Source organism: Hemiscyllium ocellatum, chromosome 12 (assembly GCF_020745735.1).
Source record: "Hemiscyllium ocellatum isolate sHemOce1 chromosome 12, sHemOce1.pat.X.cur, whole genome shotgun sequence".
Lineage (NCBI taxonomy): Eukaryota > Metazoa > Chordata > Chondrichthyes > Orectolobiformes > Hemiscylliidae > Hemiscyllium > Hemiscyllium ocellatum.
Window position 1 is genome coordinate 81,937,385 of NC_083412.1, and position 18,838 is coordinate 81,956,222.

The following is an 18,838-nucleotide window of genomic DNA, read 5'->3' on the forward strand; positions in this document are numbered from 1 at the left end:
AGCATTAAATTTCATTGCCATCTCTGTCCATCTCCAGTCTATGTCCTCCTGAGTTGGTTACTGTGTTCTTCACTTTTTACCATATTTGGAATGGGAATTAAAGAAACTTTCTTGTGGTGAAAATCATCTTAGAATATTTGTTTGCTTTCACACAACCCAATTGCATTAGTATTTTATTCAGTAGTCCTGAACTACTGCAGACCTCAGCAGACTTGATCAGTTCTAATGTAAAATGAGTCACTAATTTACTTTAAATACTTTTGCAACCTAATTTCACTGTCACAGAAGGAGGCCATTTGGTCCATCATGTTTGTGCTAGAATTTTGCAAGAGCAACTCATTTAGTGTAATCCTCACAACTGCCCTGAAAATTGTTCAGCCCTTGGAAAATTATCCAATTATCTTTTGAAAGCCTCAATTGAATCCACATCCAATATTCTCTCAGGCAAAGCATTCCAGATCCTGACCACTTGCTGCAATTTATTTTCTCTCGTGTAGATATTGTATATTTTGCCAATCACTTTAATTCTGTTCCCTTTGGTTCTTAATCCTTAGGCTAAAGAGCACAGTTTATCTCCATCTACTCTGTCTCGACCCCACAATTTTGAGCAGCTCTCTAAAATATCCACTTAAATTTTCTCTTCTCTGGTAAGAACTGCCAAACTGCTCCAAGCTATCCATGTGACAGGTTCTATATTCCTATAACAACTCATCTTTCTTTCCTCCCACATCATCTCCAATGCCTTCATATTCTTCCTAAAGCTTGATGCCCAGAACATGACAAAATATTCCAGTTAAGGCTTAAGTAATGCTATCATAACTTCATTACCTTTGTACTCCATGTCCCTACTTATAAAGCATATAACCTCCTGGCCTTTATCAACCATTTTACTGACCTATCCTGCCATCTTTAATTAATGATTTGCACAGATACCACTGCTCCTGCAACCCTATTAGAACTGTACTATTATCTTTCCACTTTCCTCCTAACAAAATGAATAAAACTTTTCTGCATATGTCATCTTCCATACATCCACCCATTTCAGCAGTCATGTCTTAGAATCATAGAGAAGTACAGCTTGGAAACAGATCTTTCAAATCAGATATCCCAAATTAATTTAGTTCCATTTGCCAGCATTTGGACCATACCCCTCTAAACCTTCTGTTTGTATACCCATCCAGGTGCCTTTCAAAATGTTGTAATTGTACCAGCCTCCACCACTTCCTCCGGCAGCTCATTCTACGCAAGCACCAACCTCTGTGTGAAAAAGTTGCTCCTTACATCCCTTTTCTCTTGTTTGGGACTCCGCTACCCCATGGAAAAGTCCTTGGCTACTCATCCTATGTCAGCATAATTTTATATAAGGTCACTTCTACAAACTTCTAGAAGGTCGCCCCTCAGCTTCTGATGTTCTAGGGAAAATAGTCCCAGCATATTCCACCTCTCCATATAGCTCAAACCATCCAACCCTGGCAACATCTTCGAAATTTTTTCTGAACCCTTTCTAGTTTCACAACATCCTTCCTATAGCAGGGAGGCCTGAATTGAATGCAGTATTCCAAAAGCGGCCCAATATTATCTTTAAGTTTATCACTATCCTCCTCAAAAGATTATTTCCACATTTATTCTCTGTTGCTGATAAAAATTCAGTTTAAACACAATTTGCCCTTAAGATTAATTGTGCCGTTCCTTGTCAGTGACTTAATTTTGTCCCAGATTAGCAAAGAAATGTTCTCATCACTGTGGTTAAACTGGTTGCTATGTATACTCTGATCTTATCTTTTTATAGTTCTTTGCACAATTGCATTCACAATTCTTTAACCTCTTGCACCATTACTGAACCTAAACTGACTAAACGAAAAAGTAACATGTCACCTCTGTACTGCTGATATCAACATGGCTACAAACATGATCATTGTGAGAAAACCAAAACTTGTAAAAACTGGGAAACTCTCAATGCACACTTGCAGTTGGATGAGCTCAGATTCAAACAACTAAGTTAATGCAGTTAAATTGTGAAACACACCCTAAACTTAGATTCTGTCCAATCAACAAAGTAGTGATTATGAAGCTCCTCAGCAATGATCTAACCAATGGTCTACAGTGCATGCTTCAAAAGCACCAAGCAAAAACATTAATAGTTGAACAGGTTAGTTCAGATGATGAGGTAGAGCAGGACAAAAAAAAAAGAGAAAAAAAAACTTCAAGTTTAATTACATCTGCTTTATCATTTTCTGGAACTTCACCATTCTGGATGATTGCAGCTTGATGTGCTTCCTGTAGCAGAGCAAAACCAAAAACAGGAAACACAGAATTGTATATAAACTGCATTAATTATAAACATGAGGAAATATGATTTCAACAAATTCACTATTTCAGATTCAATGCAATAAAAATGAGGAAAATGATGTTCAGTGTGTTTGAGTATTGGTCATCGTCTATTAAAAAAGTAAATCTTCATGTAGTTCAGAAACCAGATTTTAAATTTTTACTGGAAGTTTTAAATTGGTATGCCTAAGCCTATCACAACGCTTCCAATACACTGTACAGAATCTGAAATATTGTAACATGCAAGACAAATAGGAAAGCAAAAATAATCTACAATATGGAAGTTATTTATCCAGCTAACATATTCCAAAAATAAAGCATTTTTACATCTACAAATTAACAGGAATATATCAAGCTCAAAATACAGAAAAATGAAGGGATTGTTTCCAATCTCAAACATGGGAACACAGATATGGGGCTGATTAAGACTGAAATGAGAAATGACTGAGCACCTGATCAGCAACAACCTGCTGACTAATGCTCAGGTTGGGTCCTGCTATGGCCACTCGGGTCCTGATCTATTCACAGCTTTAACCCAAAAATGAACAAAAGAGGTGAATTCCAGACAAGAGATGAGAGTGAAAGTCCTTGACATCAAGGCAAAGTTGACTGAACGGGGCAACAAGTGACCTTAGCAAGGCTGGAAGCAATGGATATCAAGAGGCAAGCTCTCTGCTAGTTGTAGTCTTATCTGGCACATAGGAAAATGGCTCTGGTTGTTGCAAGTCAGTCACCTAAGCTCCAGGGCATCTCTGCAGGAGATCCTCAGGGTAGAGTCTCAGGCCAAACCACCTTCAGTTATTTCAATGACCTTCCCTCCAACATAAGATCAGAAGCGGGGATACTCAGCACCATTCACAACTCCTCAGATATGGTCAATTTATGTTCAAATGCAACAAGATCTGGACAATATCCAGTCTTGGGCATACAAGTAGCAAATAACATTCACGTCACACAAATGCCAGACAATGACCAATAAGAGATTATCCAACCACTATCCCTAGACATTCAATGGTGTCACCATCACTAAATTGCCCACTATCAACATCCCTGGAGTTACCGTTGATCAGAAACTCAAATGAACACACCACATAAACATAGTGGCTAATCAGCAGGTCAGAGGCTAGTAACACTGCAGCAAATAACTCAGCTCCTGACTCCCAAATGCCTGTCCACTATCCACAAGCTGGAAGTCAGGTGAGAGATGGAATATTCTGCACTTGCCTGGAGGAGTACAGCTCCAGCAACATTCAAAAAGCTAGACGCCATCCAGGACAAAGCAGCCTGCATGATTGGCACCACATCCACAAATATCCATTCCCTCCACCCCAAACACTCAGTGGCAACTGAATGTACCATCTGTAAAACGCACTGCAGAAATTTACCAAAAAGATTCTTAGAAGGCATTATCCAAACCCAGGACAATTTTCTCCTAGAAGGACAAAGCCAACAGATACATGGAAACATCATGACCTACAAAATCTCCAAGCCACTCACCATCCTCATTTTGATACATATCTTTATTTCTTTACAGTCGCTGGGTCAAAATCCTGGAATTCCCTCCCCAAGAACACTGTGGGTCAATTTACAGCATATGCAACAGTTCAAAAAGGGAGCTCACCAGTCTTCTCAAAGGCACCTCAGGACAGACACAAAATACTAATTGGCCAGCCAGCAATGCCACCCCCGCATCAATAAATAAAAATACATTACATCCTAGCGCTCAAATCTCATGACACTAAGGACAGAGTGATAAATAAGACTTTGGTCTTTAATTTTAAAGTTAAATAAATTGCTGTACAACTTGCTGTACTAGATCTCTTGCTCCAGGAGTATAGAATAGAATCCCTACAGTGTGGAAACAGGCCCTTTAGCACAACAAGTCCACACCGACCCATTCCCCTACCTTATTATCCTATATCACCCCTGAATAATGCACCTAACCTACATGTCCCTAAGCACAATGGGCAATTTAGCATTCACCTAATCTGCACGTCTTTGGATTGTGGGAGGAAACCAGAGCACCCGGAGAAAACCCACACAAACATGGGGAAAATATGCAAACTCCACACAGACAGTCACTTGAGGCTGGAATCAAACCCAGGTTCCTGGCACTATGAGGCAGTAGTGCTAACCACTGAGCCACCATGCTGCCCGATGATATAGTCAAGAGCCAGTTTCATTCCTGAAATCTAGTTATTTTTGGCTTGCGTCTACCCTTGCAAAGATTAACTATTTTGCATCCTGACCCTGGAAGGCTTCACCATAGTCAGAGAGTCACACAGCTTTGGTCAAACTTATTAATGCCGACCAGGTTTCCTTAACTAAAACTAATCCAATTTCTCTGTTTGGCCCGTATCCCTCTTAACTTTCCTATTCATGTATCGATCCAAATGTCTTTTAAATTTGCGATTTTTGAGAAGATTTGTAGCTCAGGTTTTAAGTTTGCTCATTGACCTGGAAGGCTTTTTTCCGATGCTTTGTCACATGTTAGGTAACATCATCAGTAAGCTTCCAGTGAAGTGCTGACGTTATGTCCTGCTTTCTATCGATGTGTTTGGTCTTTTAAGTGGGTGATATAATTTCCAGCTCTTTTTCTCAAATGTGGTCCAAATCGATGTGTTTATTGATGGAGTTTCGGTTTGAATTCCAGGCCTCTGGGATTTCCCATGCATGTTTCTGTTTAGCCTGTCCTAGGATGGATGTATTATCCCAGTTGAAGTGGTGTCCTTCTTCGTCTATATTTAAGGATACTCGTGATAGTGGGTCGTGTCTCTTGGTGGCTAGTTGATGTTAGTGTATCCTGGTGGCTAGTTTTCTGCCTGTTTGTCTGACATAGTGTTTTACAGTATTTGCATTATATTTTGTAAATGGCATTTGTTTTGCTGGTTGTTGGTATAGATTCCTTTAGGTTTATCAGCCACTGTTTAATTGTATTGGTAGGTTTGTGGGCTACCATGATGCCAAGGGGTTGGAGTAGTCTGGTGGTCATTTCAGAGGTGTCTTATGTATGGTAAGGTGGCTAGAGTTTCTGGGCACATTATGTCTGCTTGTTTGGGTTTGTTGTTTAGGAATTGGGCAGACTGTGTTTACCACTTCTATTAAAAAGAACAAGGTCAGCGGATACATGGGAATACTACTACCTGCAAGATCCCCTCCAAACCACTCACCATCCTGACCTGGATATAGATCGTCACTGGATCAAATCTTGAAATTCTCTCCCTAAGAGCATTGTGGGTCAACCTGCAGCGGTGCAAGAAGGCAGCTCACCTCCACATTCTCAAGGTCATCTAGGGACAGGCATGAATGCTGGCCAACAAGTGATGCCCACATCCTGCAAGTGAATAAATAAATCGCGGACACATTCCCCTCAAGTCACACACAATCTTGACTTAGAGCTACATTGCTGTTTCTTCACCATCGCTAGGACAAAATCCATAAATTCCCTCCCCAACACCACATGGACTACGGCAGATCAGGAAAAAAGCTCACTACCACTATTATCTCAAGAGCATTCAGGACAAATGTATAAATGCTGGCTTAGGCAGCGAAGGCCACATTGCACAAATTCTTAATTTCTCAACTCCTTTCTGACGTCAGACAAACTAAATGATTGAAATAGTGCACAAGTAGGAAAAAGACACAACACCAGCAAGGCAAATAAAGATTATCAACAAATATAACCTTGCTGGCATTTTCTACATCTGGAGAGTGAACAAAATGAAAGGAAAGCCAGCCCTGTTCCTGAAGACACTTCTGATTAGCATGACGTGCTTACTTTTTACATCTAGCAGAGTTCGACATATGAAATATTTGGCAGAATACAGTATTCAGATTCATAATAGCCCAGGAAGGGCTTGCAAAGGGATTTCTTCACAAGTCAGTTTATTTCTATTGAGAAGTCTCAAGGTTCAAGGACCGGTCCTAATCCCTTTTCTCCTTAATCCCCTTAGTACTGTTTGAATTGTTAAAGGAAATGTTATTAACAGTAAGTTGTGCATTCATTTCTACATAGCTTTACGACATTAAGTAGGTTTTTTTTGGAAAGTTGAGTGCAGTTCAGTGTACACTATCAAGGTTTACCTTTGAACCAGGAGGAGGATCCAGACCAAGAAATGCATAAACTCCATTGTCTTCCTTGGCATTGAAGAAAGCTTCAAAGTCCTACAATATCAAAATGATCAATGGCTTAGAAGTTTGTGATGTGTTTGCAATGCATCAAATGTTCCTTTAAAATAATATTGGAAATATCAACAAGAACATGAGAGTAAGACCTGAGGTGTAAGTGGTAGAATGAGTTATACATAGGGATTCCCTTGTCAGCCTTCTGAAAGGACCATTCCCTCCGGGACACCCTGGTCCATTCCTCCTTCATTCCGATCATGGCCCACAGCCCCGTGGCACTCTCCCAGGCAATCACTAGACAATACTACCTGTCTGTTTTTCTTTTTTTATAAAAATAGAATCCTTACAGTGTGGAAGCAGGTATTCAGCCCGTCAAGTCCTCCCAGACACCCCCCCAACCTATAACCCTGTACTTCCCAAGGCTAACCCACCTATCTACACATCTCTGGATACTATGGGCAATTTAGCATGGCCAATCCATTTAACCTGCACATCTTTGGACTGTGGGAAGAAACCGGAGCACCCGGAGGAAACCCATGCAGACACAGGGAAAATGTGCAAATTCCACAAAAACAGTTGCCAGAGGGTGGAAGTGAACCTGGGTCCCTGATGCTGTGAGGTAGCAGTGCTAACCACTGAGCCACCATGCCACCCTAATCGAACCCAACCTCCTTGGTGCTGTTAGGCAGCAGTGGTAATCACTAAGCAACAGTGCTGCCCATGTGTCCTCCCTTCTCACTATCCAAAGATCCAAACACACCTTCCAGGTGAAGCAATGCCTTCATTCAAATCTAATCGACAGTATTCAGTGCTCACAATGTGGTCTTCTCTACATCGGGAAAATGAAGCGCAGAAATCTAATCTAGTCTGGGTGACCACTTTGCAGAACACCTATGTTCTGTCCACAAAAAAAAATTGAGCTTCTAATTGCCTGCCACTTCAACAGACCACCATGATCACAGGCCAACATCTCTGTCTCAGGCTTGTTGCAGTGCTCCAGCAAAGTTCAGTGAGAGCTGGAACAACAGCATCTCATTTTCGATTTGGGAACTTTGCAGTCTTCTGTATTTAATATCAAGTTCAACAGTTTTAGGGCTTGAGCACCTTTCCCCCGGCTTCCCCCCACCCCCACAGGGTTTATTATTACACAGGCTTGCAACCATACACCACCCATTGTTAGTCACCAACTGTCCCCATTAGCAGCTTTGGATTCCCCCAAACTGACCTTTAATTACTCCTTTGTCTGTGTAACTGTCTCTCACTCTCTGGGCTTTATCTCCAACTATTGTTTACTCCCCATCCACCTGATCTTTTTAGCAAAACCATCCTTTTCCTAGGCACCAGCAGTTCTGAAGGAGGAAGGGTCATTGGACCCAAAACGTTAACTTTGATTTGTCTCCAAAGCTGCTGCCTGACCTGCTGAGATTTTCCAGCAATTTTTGGTTTTAATATAGGGACATGGGTTTAAATTCCAACATAGCAGATGAATTTGAATTCATTTCAAAAGCAAGCTAGCCTAGCAGTGCCCATGTAACTACTGTTGATTGTCATAAAAACACAAATGTCTTTTAGGGAAAGAAATCTTCCATTATCACCTGGTCTGGCCTACACGCGACTCCAGACCCACAGCAATGACTCTTAAAGGATGGGCAATAAATGCTGGCCTAGCCAGCAATCCCAACTCTCATGAATGACTTTAAAATTTGGAAAACCAGAAAATCATATGGTTTTAGTTGTTGAATCTTAATCTTTTGTTTAATTTTTTTTCTACAAAATATTGACCAATTTCATGGAACCAGATGAAAATCCCCAATACAGCATTTGGTATAAAATCTCATATGTTTGAAGGGCTGGCCTAGACTTAGATGTTTCAGAGGTGATCTATGGAGTAAGTTTTCATGTTAGACTTGCCATAGGAGATAGCTAATACATGAAATGACTGTTCCTTTACCCAACTTAGTAACCTGCAAAGCCTTTCGTAATGTCAAGAGGACAGGGGACTGCAGTTTCCATTCTCAGGTGTTTCTTTTCAGGAAATTTTCACCTCGTATTAGCCATCAGACTTCAACACTAAATGTATAAAATGGATATAGTTGTGTAGCAAAATATAGCAATAATACAGCATTACAATTCTGCTTCTTACCAATAAGAGGTATGCAATAATGATGACATCATAACACAAATTGAGAAGGCATGGTGACTTCAGCCAGTTCAGGACGTAAACCAGAACTCTCAGTGTCATGGTATTGCATTGCAAACCATCCAGCCAGCCAGCTAAACTCACTGACGTCCACTGAGATTTTATAATTATAAAAGAGAATAGACCACAATACTCTTATTTGCAGTGAAGGCATTAAAAATTAACAGACAGACATCAGTTGACAACTGTGTTCTCAGTTAGTTATAAAAGGTCGCTGAAGAAAAGGAGAAGCCACAAGCAGGAGTTCAGGAACACTGTGCTTGATGGCATCAATTTGCCCCTCTCAAGCAGTCAGACATTGTGTACTTAATTTGTACAATGAGGTCCAATAAAGATGCAAGTGAAGATAGTTTAATAACTTAGTCCCAGGGGTAACTGTAAACAAAAAGGCATCACATTTAAGGGATGAGGGCGGAAAAGCATAAAACATAATTTAAAACAGAAGACGTAAAGAAAATATTAAATAATAAAAATACTTACCCCACAATACAGTTCATCGTTGAAAATTTGTGGAGGGAGGGGAATGCCATTTTGTGGACGTTTTTCTCCTGGAACATTTTCCCGCATCCATTTTCTGTTGTCTTCATTTGCTGCTATATCCAGTTCTTTAAAATCAATTTTGTTGGCTTCTAGGAAACCCAGCACATCCTGTTGTTTCTTCTTGATCTGTGAACAGGATCACTGTTGAGTTGTGCACATAAGCCAAGTGAGATAATAAATAAAGCAGAGGAAGAACAGATCAGACAGTCCTTTTGTAATTTCGCATAGTAATCGCTGCAAGGATTTCTAACATAAACACATGGGTTCTATGAACAATTTATGACTGGACCAGCACTCCTTTCCCCTAGCACATTTATGAATTTATAAATGTGCATGTGGATGGTGAATGAGACAGCATTAATAGGACATGAATTTATGGCATTAAGTTGGCACCAATGCATATTTCAATGTTACCAAAACACCAGGTCAATTGAAGCAATGACAGTCAATGTACATGTTGAATACAATCAAGTAATGAGTTGTCAAATACCTAACCGTACACAAAGGCCCAGTAGGAATGGTAGGTTTGGTGAAGGACAGTGGTTGCCAAGGGGACGGGATATGAGGTTTACCTGCAGGAAAAATCCATTTACATCTGACTGGAAGGCAAACCTATTAAGTGTTCCAAGCTAAAGAGCCTTTACAAGGCTAAGGACCAGGGAAGAGAGAATATTGTCCAACTGAGTTAAGCAAATGAGAAACTAAGGAGCCCCAAAATGTTCGAATGGAAATTTTCTCTCAATTCCTTTTATTTACAGTATTCTACTTAAATTCCACAAATCTGGGTCAAACCTCAAACAATTTCAGGATCATATCTATGTCCAAATTATGCTGATCCAAACAAGTGTTAAGCTCTGTTGAGATAACCTGAACAGAAACAATTGCCAGTGGAATCAAGCTCAGATGCTAGGAATTATACATCACTTTACATTCCTGCAATGACCACATTCTTTGAAGATCAAAGAAAACATTACCAAAAATTTAGCGTTGAAGGAAGTTGGGTAGTAAAGAAAAGATGAAAGTTGTATTTTAATTGTATCAGAGACTAAGAAAATATATAAAATGAAGAACATAGTTAAAAATAATACAGATAAGAAATGGTCATAAGTAAGATTGCCAAAGTTGCTTATTGAAACACAAATGGTCACAATTATACAGAAACTTTACAGACTGAAGAACCAGACAAGACAGGAGTTGTTTACTGTCCATCTGAGTTACAGAAGTGAGAATTCACAATGCAGATAGGAATAACCTGCTCAGGTGACACCCGGTTTAAGTTCTGCCAGCTACTCAGCTCCTGGCCTTGCTTTTAACATGGATAAAGCAACTGAATTCCAGAGGGGATTGGATAGTGACAGCCCTTGGCATCAAGCCACATTCGACTGAGTGTGGATCACGGACCCTTAGTAAAATTGGAATCAGTGAGAAACAGGGGATGAACTCTCCACTGGGTGGAGTCATAACTGGCACATAGGAAGATGGTTGTGGTTGTTGGAAGTCAATCATCTCAACTCCAGGACATCTGAGGAATTCTGCAAAGGATATGTTGTCGGCCCAAACATCCAGCTGATTCATCAATGACCTTCCCTCCATCATAAGGTCAGAAATGGGGGTATTCACCAATGATTACACAATGTTCAGAACCATTCATGACTTCAGATATCGAAGCAGTACATGTTCAAATACAACAAGATCTGGACAATATCCCTCTAATAGGAAGGATGTTATATAACTTGCAAGGGTTCAGAAAAGATTTACAAGGATGTTGCCAGGGTTGGCAGGATTGAGCTATAGGGAGAGGCTGAATACACTGGGGTTGTTTTCCCTGGCGGGTCAGAGGCGGAGGGGTGACCTTTTGGAGGTTTATAAAATCATGAGGGCCATGGATAGGGTAAACAGATGAGGTCTTTTCCCCGTGGCAAGGCAGCACAAAACTACATAGCATAGGTTAAGGTGAGTGGGGCAAAGATATAAAAGGGATCTAAGGGGCCACGTTTTCACATAGGGTGGTGTGGGTATGGAATGAGCTTCCACAGGAAGTGGCAGAGGCTGGTAAGATTACAACATTTGAAAGGCATCTGGTTGGGTATATGAGAATAGGAAGGGTTTAAGAGGAATATGGGCCATATAGTGGAAAAAGAGACTATATTTAGATAGGATATCTGATCGGCATTGACGAGTTGGATCAAAAGGTCTGTTTCCATGCAGAGTATCTCTAAGACTCCAAGACAATCTAATCATCACCCTCCGACATTCAATATAGTGTTAATATCACTGAATCCCTCCAATAACATTAGACTTGGGGTTAGCATTGACCAGAAATTCAACTGGACTTGCCATAAACAGTGGCTACAAGAACAGGTTAGAGGTTAGGAGTACTGCAACTAACTCACTTCCTGACTCTCCAAAGTCTGTCAATCATCTACAAGGTACAGGTCAAGAGTGTTGTGAAATAGTCTCCACTTGCCTGGATGGATGCAACTCCAACAATACGTAAACCTGACACCAACCAGGACAAAGGAGTCCATAGATTGGCAAATCTACAAAAAGAAAACACTCCCTCCACCACTGGTGCTCAGTAGCAGCAGTGTGTACCGTTTACAAGAACTGCAGAAATTCACCAAAGGTCCTCAGACAGTTCCTTCCTGATGCATTGCAACTTTGATCAAAGAAAGACAAAGGCAGCAGATACATGGGAACACCATGCAATTTCCCTCCAAATCACCCACCATCCTGTCTTGGAAATATATCATTATTTCATCAGTCTCATTGGGTCCCGAAATCCTGAAATTGCCTCCGCAATGGCACTGTGGGTTTACCTGCAGTAAATGGACTGCAATGGTTCAAGAGGGCAGCTCACCACTACCTTCTCAAGGGTAACTGGGGGACAGGCAATAAATGCTGGCCAGCCAGGGACTCCCATGGCCCATGAATGAATAAAAATAAATCACGGCACAGACAGACTATCTTTCATGATAACCTCATGTGAAAACTAAATTGTCCTTTTTAATGCAGCTATTAGCATCTTCTCAAAACATCTTAGTTTAGAAGGACATTTGAATCTTGAATGGAGCCTTCATTATCTTACTGTATGTGTAAGGCCACTGTTTTACTCCAACTGAATGAGCAAATTCAATTCCAAATATAATGATTTATAATTTTTTTAAAAAGTGTTTTTTGGATTAAATTCTGATATTTATAACTTGGCCAACTTGTTTCCATTGACTGAAGACATGAATTTCCTGTTTGATGACCACCTTACTCAAATACGTACTTTTAAAGAAAAAAATGCAACAGGCAGTTTTGATCACTTTATCATCAACATAACAATTAAGATATCTAAGTAAAAGTCAGTGTTGATCACATTCTCATTTGTGAATCAAGGTATCAACTAATGATGAGAAAAATGTGCAACTTTACTGCAGTTTTCGAATGTGATACGGAGGGTTGTTATCTATTTTGCTCAAGGTGAGGTGACTAAAGATCCCACACAGTTCAAAGGAGAAGCAGAGAGCTTTCATTATGTCCTATTTGATATACTTCCCTTAATCAATACCACAGAAAAGCTGATCATTCATCGCCGTGCTATACGTATAATCTTACTGCGTACAAAATGGCTGCATTTACCAAGACAACAACATTCAGGATTTAAAAATTAAAATTATAAGCAATCCATGAAAGGTTACTAACATGTGGGATAAGGCACTGCAAAATGTTCAATGTTCCAACTTATTAAGAACTTTGCTGGTAAGCCAACTGCAATAAATTTACACTCAGCACTCACTAGAATTAAAAAATGACTAATAATGCAATTTTAGGATCAAACTTCAAAACATGACTGTTACTGAATTGGAGTTTCTGTAATATCACAGAGCTTTTATGCAATTAATGCAAAAACTAACCAATTCACATCTTCATCTTAACATTCCCAGTACAGTCTTGGCATTTTAAGTTTATTACACTGTTTTTAAAAAATGTATGGAGGTCAGTTGAAAAACTGTCTTAAAGATCTAACTACTGTATGATTCACTAATTCTATATACATTATAAATTGAAGTGCTCTAAACTCAGTTCCCAAAATGGGAGGGGCAGGGCAATTTAACTTTGCACACTGGTATTTTGGATTTAATAGATTTAATAAGGTCAAGCAAAAATAAAATCAAATTACATGATGCTGGAATAAATCCAATCACACTTGGTCACAGTAGACTGCTCTACATTTGCCATCTTCACTACATTACTCTTCACTATTAATAGATTTTCCCCATGATTTTAGCTCCAAGAAAATGAAATTGATTTGCATATTATAGCTATTAAAAAGAATCAAAATCGGCAAATGGAATCCTACATCATCTTAATTCAGTTCAGAAAGACCAACACACAAGCTGCATCTGTGATGCAAGAATACAGGGAGAGAAGCTGATTGGCAAAGATGGCATAGGTCTACAGTCATCACTGATACACCTCCTCCCCCTCCCCCTGAACACTGACTGAAACATGAGATACCATATGAAGAGATATGGCATTCTTGCCTGGACTTTTTAATGGAGTACTTATATAATCGATCATATACTATCTTAACAAAGATGGAGTAGCAGCATTAATCTCACTGGACTAGTAATCAGAAGCCTAACACCGGGGCGGTATGGTGGCTGAGTGGCTAGCACTGCTGCCTCATAGCACCAGGGACCCAGATTCAATTCCAGCCTCGGGCAACTGACTGTGTGGAGTTTGCACATTCTCGCTGTGTCTGCATGGGTTTCCTCCGGGTGCTCCAGTTTCCTCCCACAGTCCAAAGATGTGCCAGTCAGGTGAATTGGGCATGTTAAATTGCCCATAGTGTTAGGTGTATTAGGTAGAGGGAAATGGGTCTGGGTGGGTTAGTCTTCGAAGGGTCAGTGTACTTGTTGGGCCAAAGGGCCTGTTTCCACACTGTAGGGAATATAATCTTATGTTTTGGGGACACAAATCCCATCACAGTAGCTAGTGGAATTTGAGATGAATTGGTAAATGACCAAGTAACCAATGATGATTCTGCTAAGACCTACGTAGTTCACTTCTGCCCTTTAGGAAAGGAAATAGGTTTTCTGTACCTGAGCTAACCTACATGTGACTCCAGACCAATAGCAGTATGTTTGACTCTTAAGTGCCCTCTGAAATTGCCTGTTGTATCAAACTCATGATAGAGTCAATGTTGGTATATCCACATCACATAGACTGCAACAGTTATAAAGGCAGTTCATAACACACTCAAGTGAATGACGTCTATATCCCATGAATAACCTTTTTAAAAAAAACTATATTGTTAGCCCCATATGCACTGCTCACATTATCAAGGTATAGTTTGCGTTTATATTGTAACAAAAGTCCATGTAGTTTTGGAAGTTTTACTTCACGTAAGAACTAATCTTGTAAGATACTAAGCCTTAAGAATGCATAAAGAAGCAACATTTAAAAAGGGTAAGTGTTATTTCTTCACTCTAAATTGACCTGGATTGAAATGAGACTCTACTTTTCAGTCACACAATGGCAGCACATTTTTACTCTGCACAAAATCTATTCCAGTGGTATCAGCTCCTAATGGATGCTGCATACGGTAATGATACGAACAGACTAATTGCACTTCAGTTAAAGCTCTACCCATTCTGATGCATAAAGGCACCACTTGGTGTAACTTCGGACAATTGAGAAGTTTGTGCTGACAGTATGGACTCTGGCATGGTCTCACACCAGGGAGACACTTAGCTTTTTGCTAGAAGCAGTATTTATGCCAACAAGTTAATGCAATATGTATACAGTTGCTGAGATAAATTACTTAGCTGCATTTGTGATCCATCCTTGCCACAACTTTAGAATAGCTCAGTGAACTAACATTAGGAGGAGGATTGGTAATAGAACTCTACCTCAACCACAAGCCACCAGTGGTTGTTACCCAGACATTTTTATAGTATGATGCAACAATGAATTTTTCATCACTGCTGTGGCATGCTGATAGCAGTGAACAGAGGTCCTAAGGAAACCAACAGTGAAAAGAATTCATAAGAATCTCGAAGAGAAAGGAACAGAAAAGTCTGCAAAAATGTGTAAGTGTGCATTACTACTTTTAGGTATGCAACCAATCAGCATCGGAGAGAGTTTAAACAGTCTGCAAGCAGAGACTTCTGCAAGCTATGACAGCTAGCAGCTGCACTTCAAGGCAAAAAGGGAAAGGCACAAGAAAAAAAATCAGCATGGGCTATAGAGAGTCACACATGAGCAATAAGGGTTGGATCAGAGTCAAGATTTGGCTGCAGTGTAATTGGATGCTGGAGCTCCAGTATTAAATTGAATCCCCAACCCCAACAAGGAAAAAGGTTAGAAAAATTGCCTTAATTGGTGTAAATCCTAGGTTGACATCCTGGAAAAACTAAACGGAAGTGCTTATCAGTCATTGTTACAGGTGTGAATGGGCACCATAGGTACAGCTAAAACATTGAAAGCAGGGCCTTAACTCTTATCGAAGTTGGGAATATAGGAAATAAATTTAAACACCAAGTCCACTGCAGAAGAAGATCAAGATCAATCATTCCAGAGAAAGGTTTTACTAAAAAAAAGGAATCTCTCCATTTCTGACCTTGCAATGAATGGAAAAAAATAATGAAGCAGCTGAAGGTGGCCAAGCCTAGGACACTACTCTGGGCAACACCTGCTGAACCATCCTGTGACCAAGATCGCCAGTCACCACAGCCACCTTCCTCTGTACTAGCTACGACTTCAACCCACAGATAGTTCTCCAATCCATTTCCACCGACTCCAGTTTCAGTAGAGCTCTTGATCCCACAAGATGGGGGGTTGCTGAACAAAGAGTGCAATTTCACAGTTCCCTGAAAAATTGAGTCACAGGTAGATAGGATAGTTAAGGCATGCTTGCCTTTATTGGTCAGTGCATTGAGTATAGGAGTTGGGAGGTCATGTTACAGCTTGTACAGGACATTGGTTAGGCCACTATCGGAATACTGTGTGCAATTCTGTCTCCCTCCTATAGGAAGGTTGATGTGAAATTTGAAAAGGCTCAAAAAAGATTTACAAGGATGTTGGAAGGTTTGATCTGTAGGGAAAGGCTGAGTAGGCTGCAGCTGTTTTCCCTGGAGTATCGGGGGCTGGGGGGTGAGCTTATAGAAGTTTATATAATCATGAAGAGCATGGATAGGGTAAAAGGGCAAGATCTTTTCCTGGAGATGAGGGGAGTCCAAAATTAGGGGGCATACATTTAAATGTGAGAGGGGGAGATTTAAAAAGGGAACTAAAGGAGAACTGTTATACGCAGAGAGTAGTGTATGTTTGGAATGAGCTGCCAAAGGGAATGATGGAGGCTGGTAGGAGTACAACATTTTAAAAAGTCATCTGGAAGGGTACATGAATTAGAAGGGTTTTGAGGGATATGGGTCAAATGCTGGCAAATGGGATAAGATTATTTTGGGATATCTGGGAAGCATGGATGAGTTGGACCAAAGGGTCTGTTTCTGTGCTGTGCAACTTTGATTCAGTCAAATGATAATGTGATAATTTGTGCACGGATTCAGAAGATACTGGAAGGGTATTTTTAAAAAGGAGCATGAAATATTAAATAAAATGAGTGTTACGTGGAGGAGCATTCAAACTATCAAGGTGGATAAACCATTAAGACCGAAGGAGTTACATCTCTGGCTGTTAATAGAAGCCATATTAGAAAAAGCAGATCTCTGTAGATCATTTTGCAACCCTTACTAGATACAGGTGAAGTTCCTGAGTATTGAAGTAAGCAAAAATTGTTCTATTATTCAAAAAATAGTGGAAAGGATAGTTTTCAATGTTAGACAAATTACTGGGATCAATGATGAGAAATAAAAAAAACTATTATTTGGAAAGGCAGTTTGGAAAATTGCCAATAAAACACCTTTACTCAAAAATGGAGGGACGTAAAAAACAAGCAACTATAGGCCAGCCATCTGTCACTGGGAAAATGTTAAAATCGATTATAAAGGATACATTAAAGAGAGCACTTAGAAATGCATAATTTAATCAAGCAGAATCAGCAAAGCTCCATGAAGGACAAATAGTGATCGACATATTTATTAGAATACTTTGAACTGACAACATGCAGGGTACATTAAGGGGAAGCAATAAGTGTAACATATTTAAATTTCTAAAAGGCACGTGATAAAGTTACTGCGTATAAGGCTACTTAATAACTTTGAGTCTAAGATGTTGGGGGCAGGATATCAGCATGATAGAGGATTGGCAAACAAATAGAAGACAGTTAAAATAAGTGGGGGGACAAAATTTTAAGAATAGCAATCTGTAAATAGGGGAGTGCCACAAGAATCAGTGCTGGTGCCACAATCAATCATTCACAATCTGTATTGATGACTTTGTACATTCATAACCACAATCTATCACCAAGTTTTGGGATTGATGCAAAAGCAAGTGCTGGGGATGATATTTCAACTGATGAATGGGAAAAGCTTGAAGATGGAATACTATGTGGAAAAATGTGAGGTTATGCACTTTGGAAGGAAAGAAGAGAGTACTGGACATTTTAAAAAAAACGTCATTCATGGGATGGCACCAGACAAGCCACAATTTATTGTCCATTTTTAAGTTGCCCTTGAGAAGGTAGTATAAGCTGTGTTCTTGAACTGTGGCAGACAATCTGGTGTTGGTGGATACATAATGCCATTAAAAGGAGAAAGTCTCACTGTTTGGCCAAGCAGCAAAGACACACTGATCAATTTCTATGTAAAGAAGGTGGATGCCTCAGAGGAGGACCTTGCAGGTAGTGGTGTTCCTATATATCTGTTACCCTTTCCCTTTGCGATATTAGCAGTCATGTGTTTGGAAGGTGCGGTCTAAAAAGGTGAATTTCTGCAGTACGTCTTGTAAATGGTACACACTGCTGCTAACGAACAGTGGGGCATGGAGTGAATGTTAGAGGATATGATACCAATCAATGGGGCTGCTTTGACCTGGATAGCGTAAAGCTTCAAGTGCTATTGAAGCTGGAACACAATCACACAGCATGGAAACAGACCCTCCAGTCCAACCAGTCTATGCCAAACATAATCCCCAACTAAACTAGTCCCACCTGCCTACTCCTGGCTCATATCCCTCCAAAATTTTTCCTATTCATGTACTTATCCAAATGTGTTTTGAACACTGTAAAAATACTCATACCCACAGGTGAACTATCTTTTGAGTAAAACATTCGCCCTCGTATCTTTTGTAAATCTCTCCTCTCTCACTTTAAAAGTACACCCACCAGTCTTGAAATCCCCCATTCTAGGGAAACGACATTTATCATTAACACTGTTGACATCACATGACTTTATAAATCTCTATGGTCATCTTTCAATCTTCTACACTTCAGTGGATAAAGTCCCATCCTATCCAACCTTTCTTTACAACTTAAACCTTCGAAGTGGTCATTGGTTTGGAAGGGGTCTGGAAGCAAAGTGGATAAAGGGAATTGCAGACGTAGAGAGGGTGTGTGGACTTCCAAAATATTTTTGATAAGATGTCTTATCAGTTTATGATGCACAGGGTAAAATGTTAACATGCACAAAGAACTAACAGGTGGCAGAGAGCAGAGATACTGGATCTTTTTAAGCTTGGCGTGTTGTGACTACT

The 18,838-nt window shown here is 40.0% G+C and overlaps 1 protein-coding gene across 2 annotated transcripts in view; it reads right to left on the bottom strand.

Annotated features, from left to right (window-relative positions):
- Window positions 1-18,838, bottom strand: part of sh3bgr (SH3 domain binding glutamate-rich protein) — a 55,929-nt gene that overhangs the window by 16,800 nt on the left and 20,291 nt on the right. For both annotated transcript variants that reach the window (XM_060833780.1, XM_060833779.1), the window contains exons 2-4: window positions 9,134-9,319; window positions 6,412-6,492; window positions 2,218-2,277 (exon numbers count right to left, since the gene is read on the bottom strand). In XM_060833780.1, the coding sequence (XP_060689763.1) occupies window positions 2,218-2,277; window positions 6,412-6,492; window positions 9,134-9,319 (327 nt within the window). The remainder of the gene's footprint in view (window positions 1-2,217; window positions 2,278-6,411; window positions 6,493-9,133; window positions 9,320-18,838) is intronic.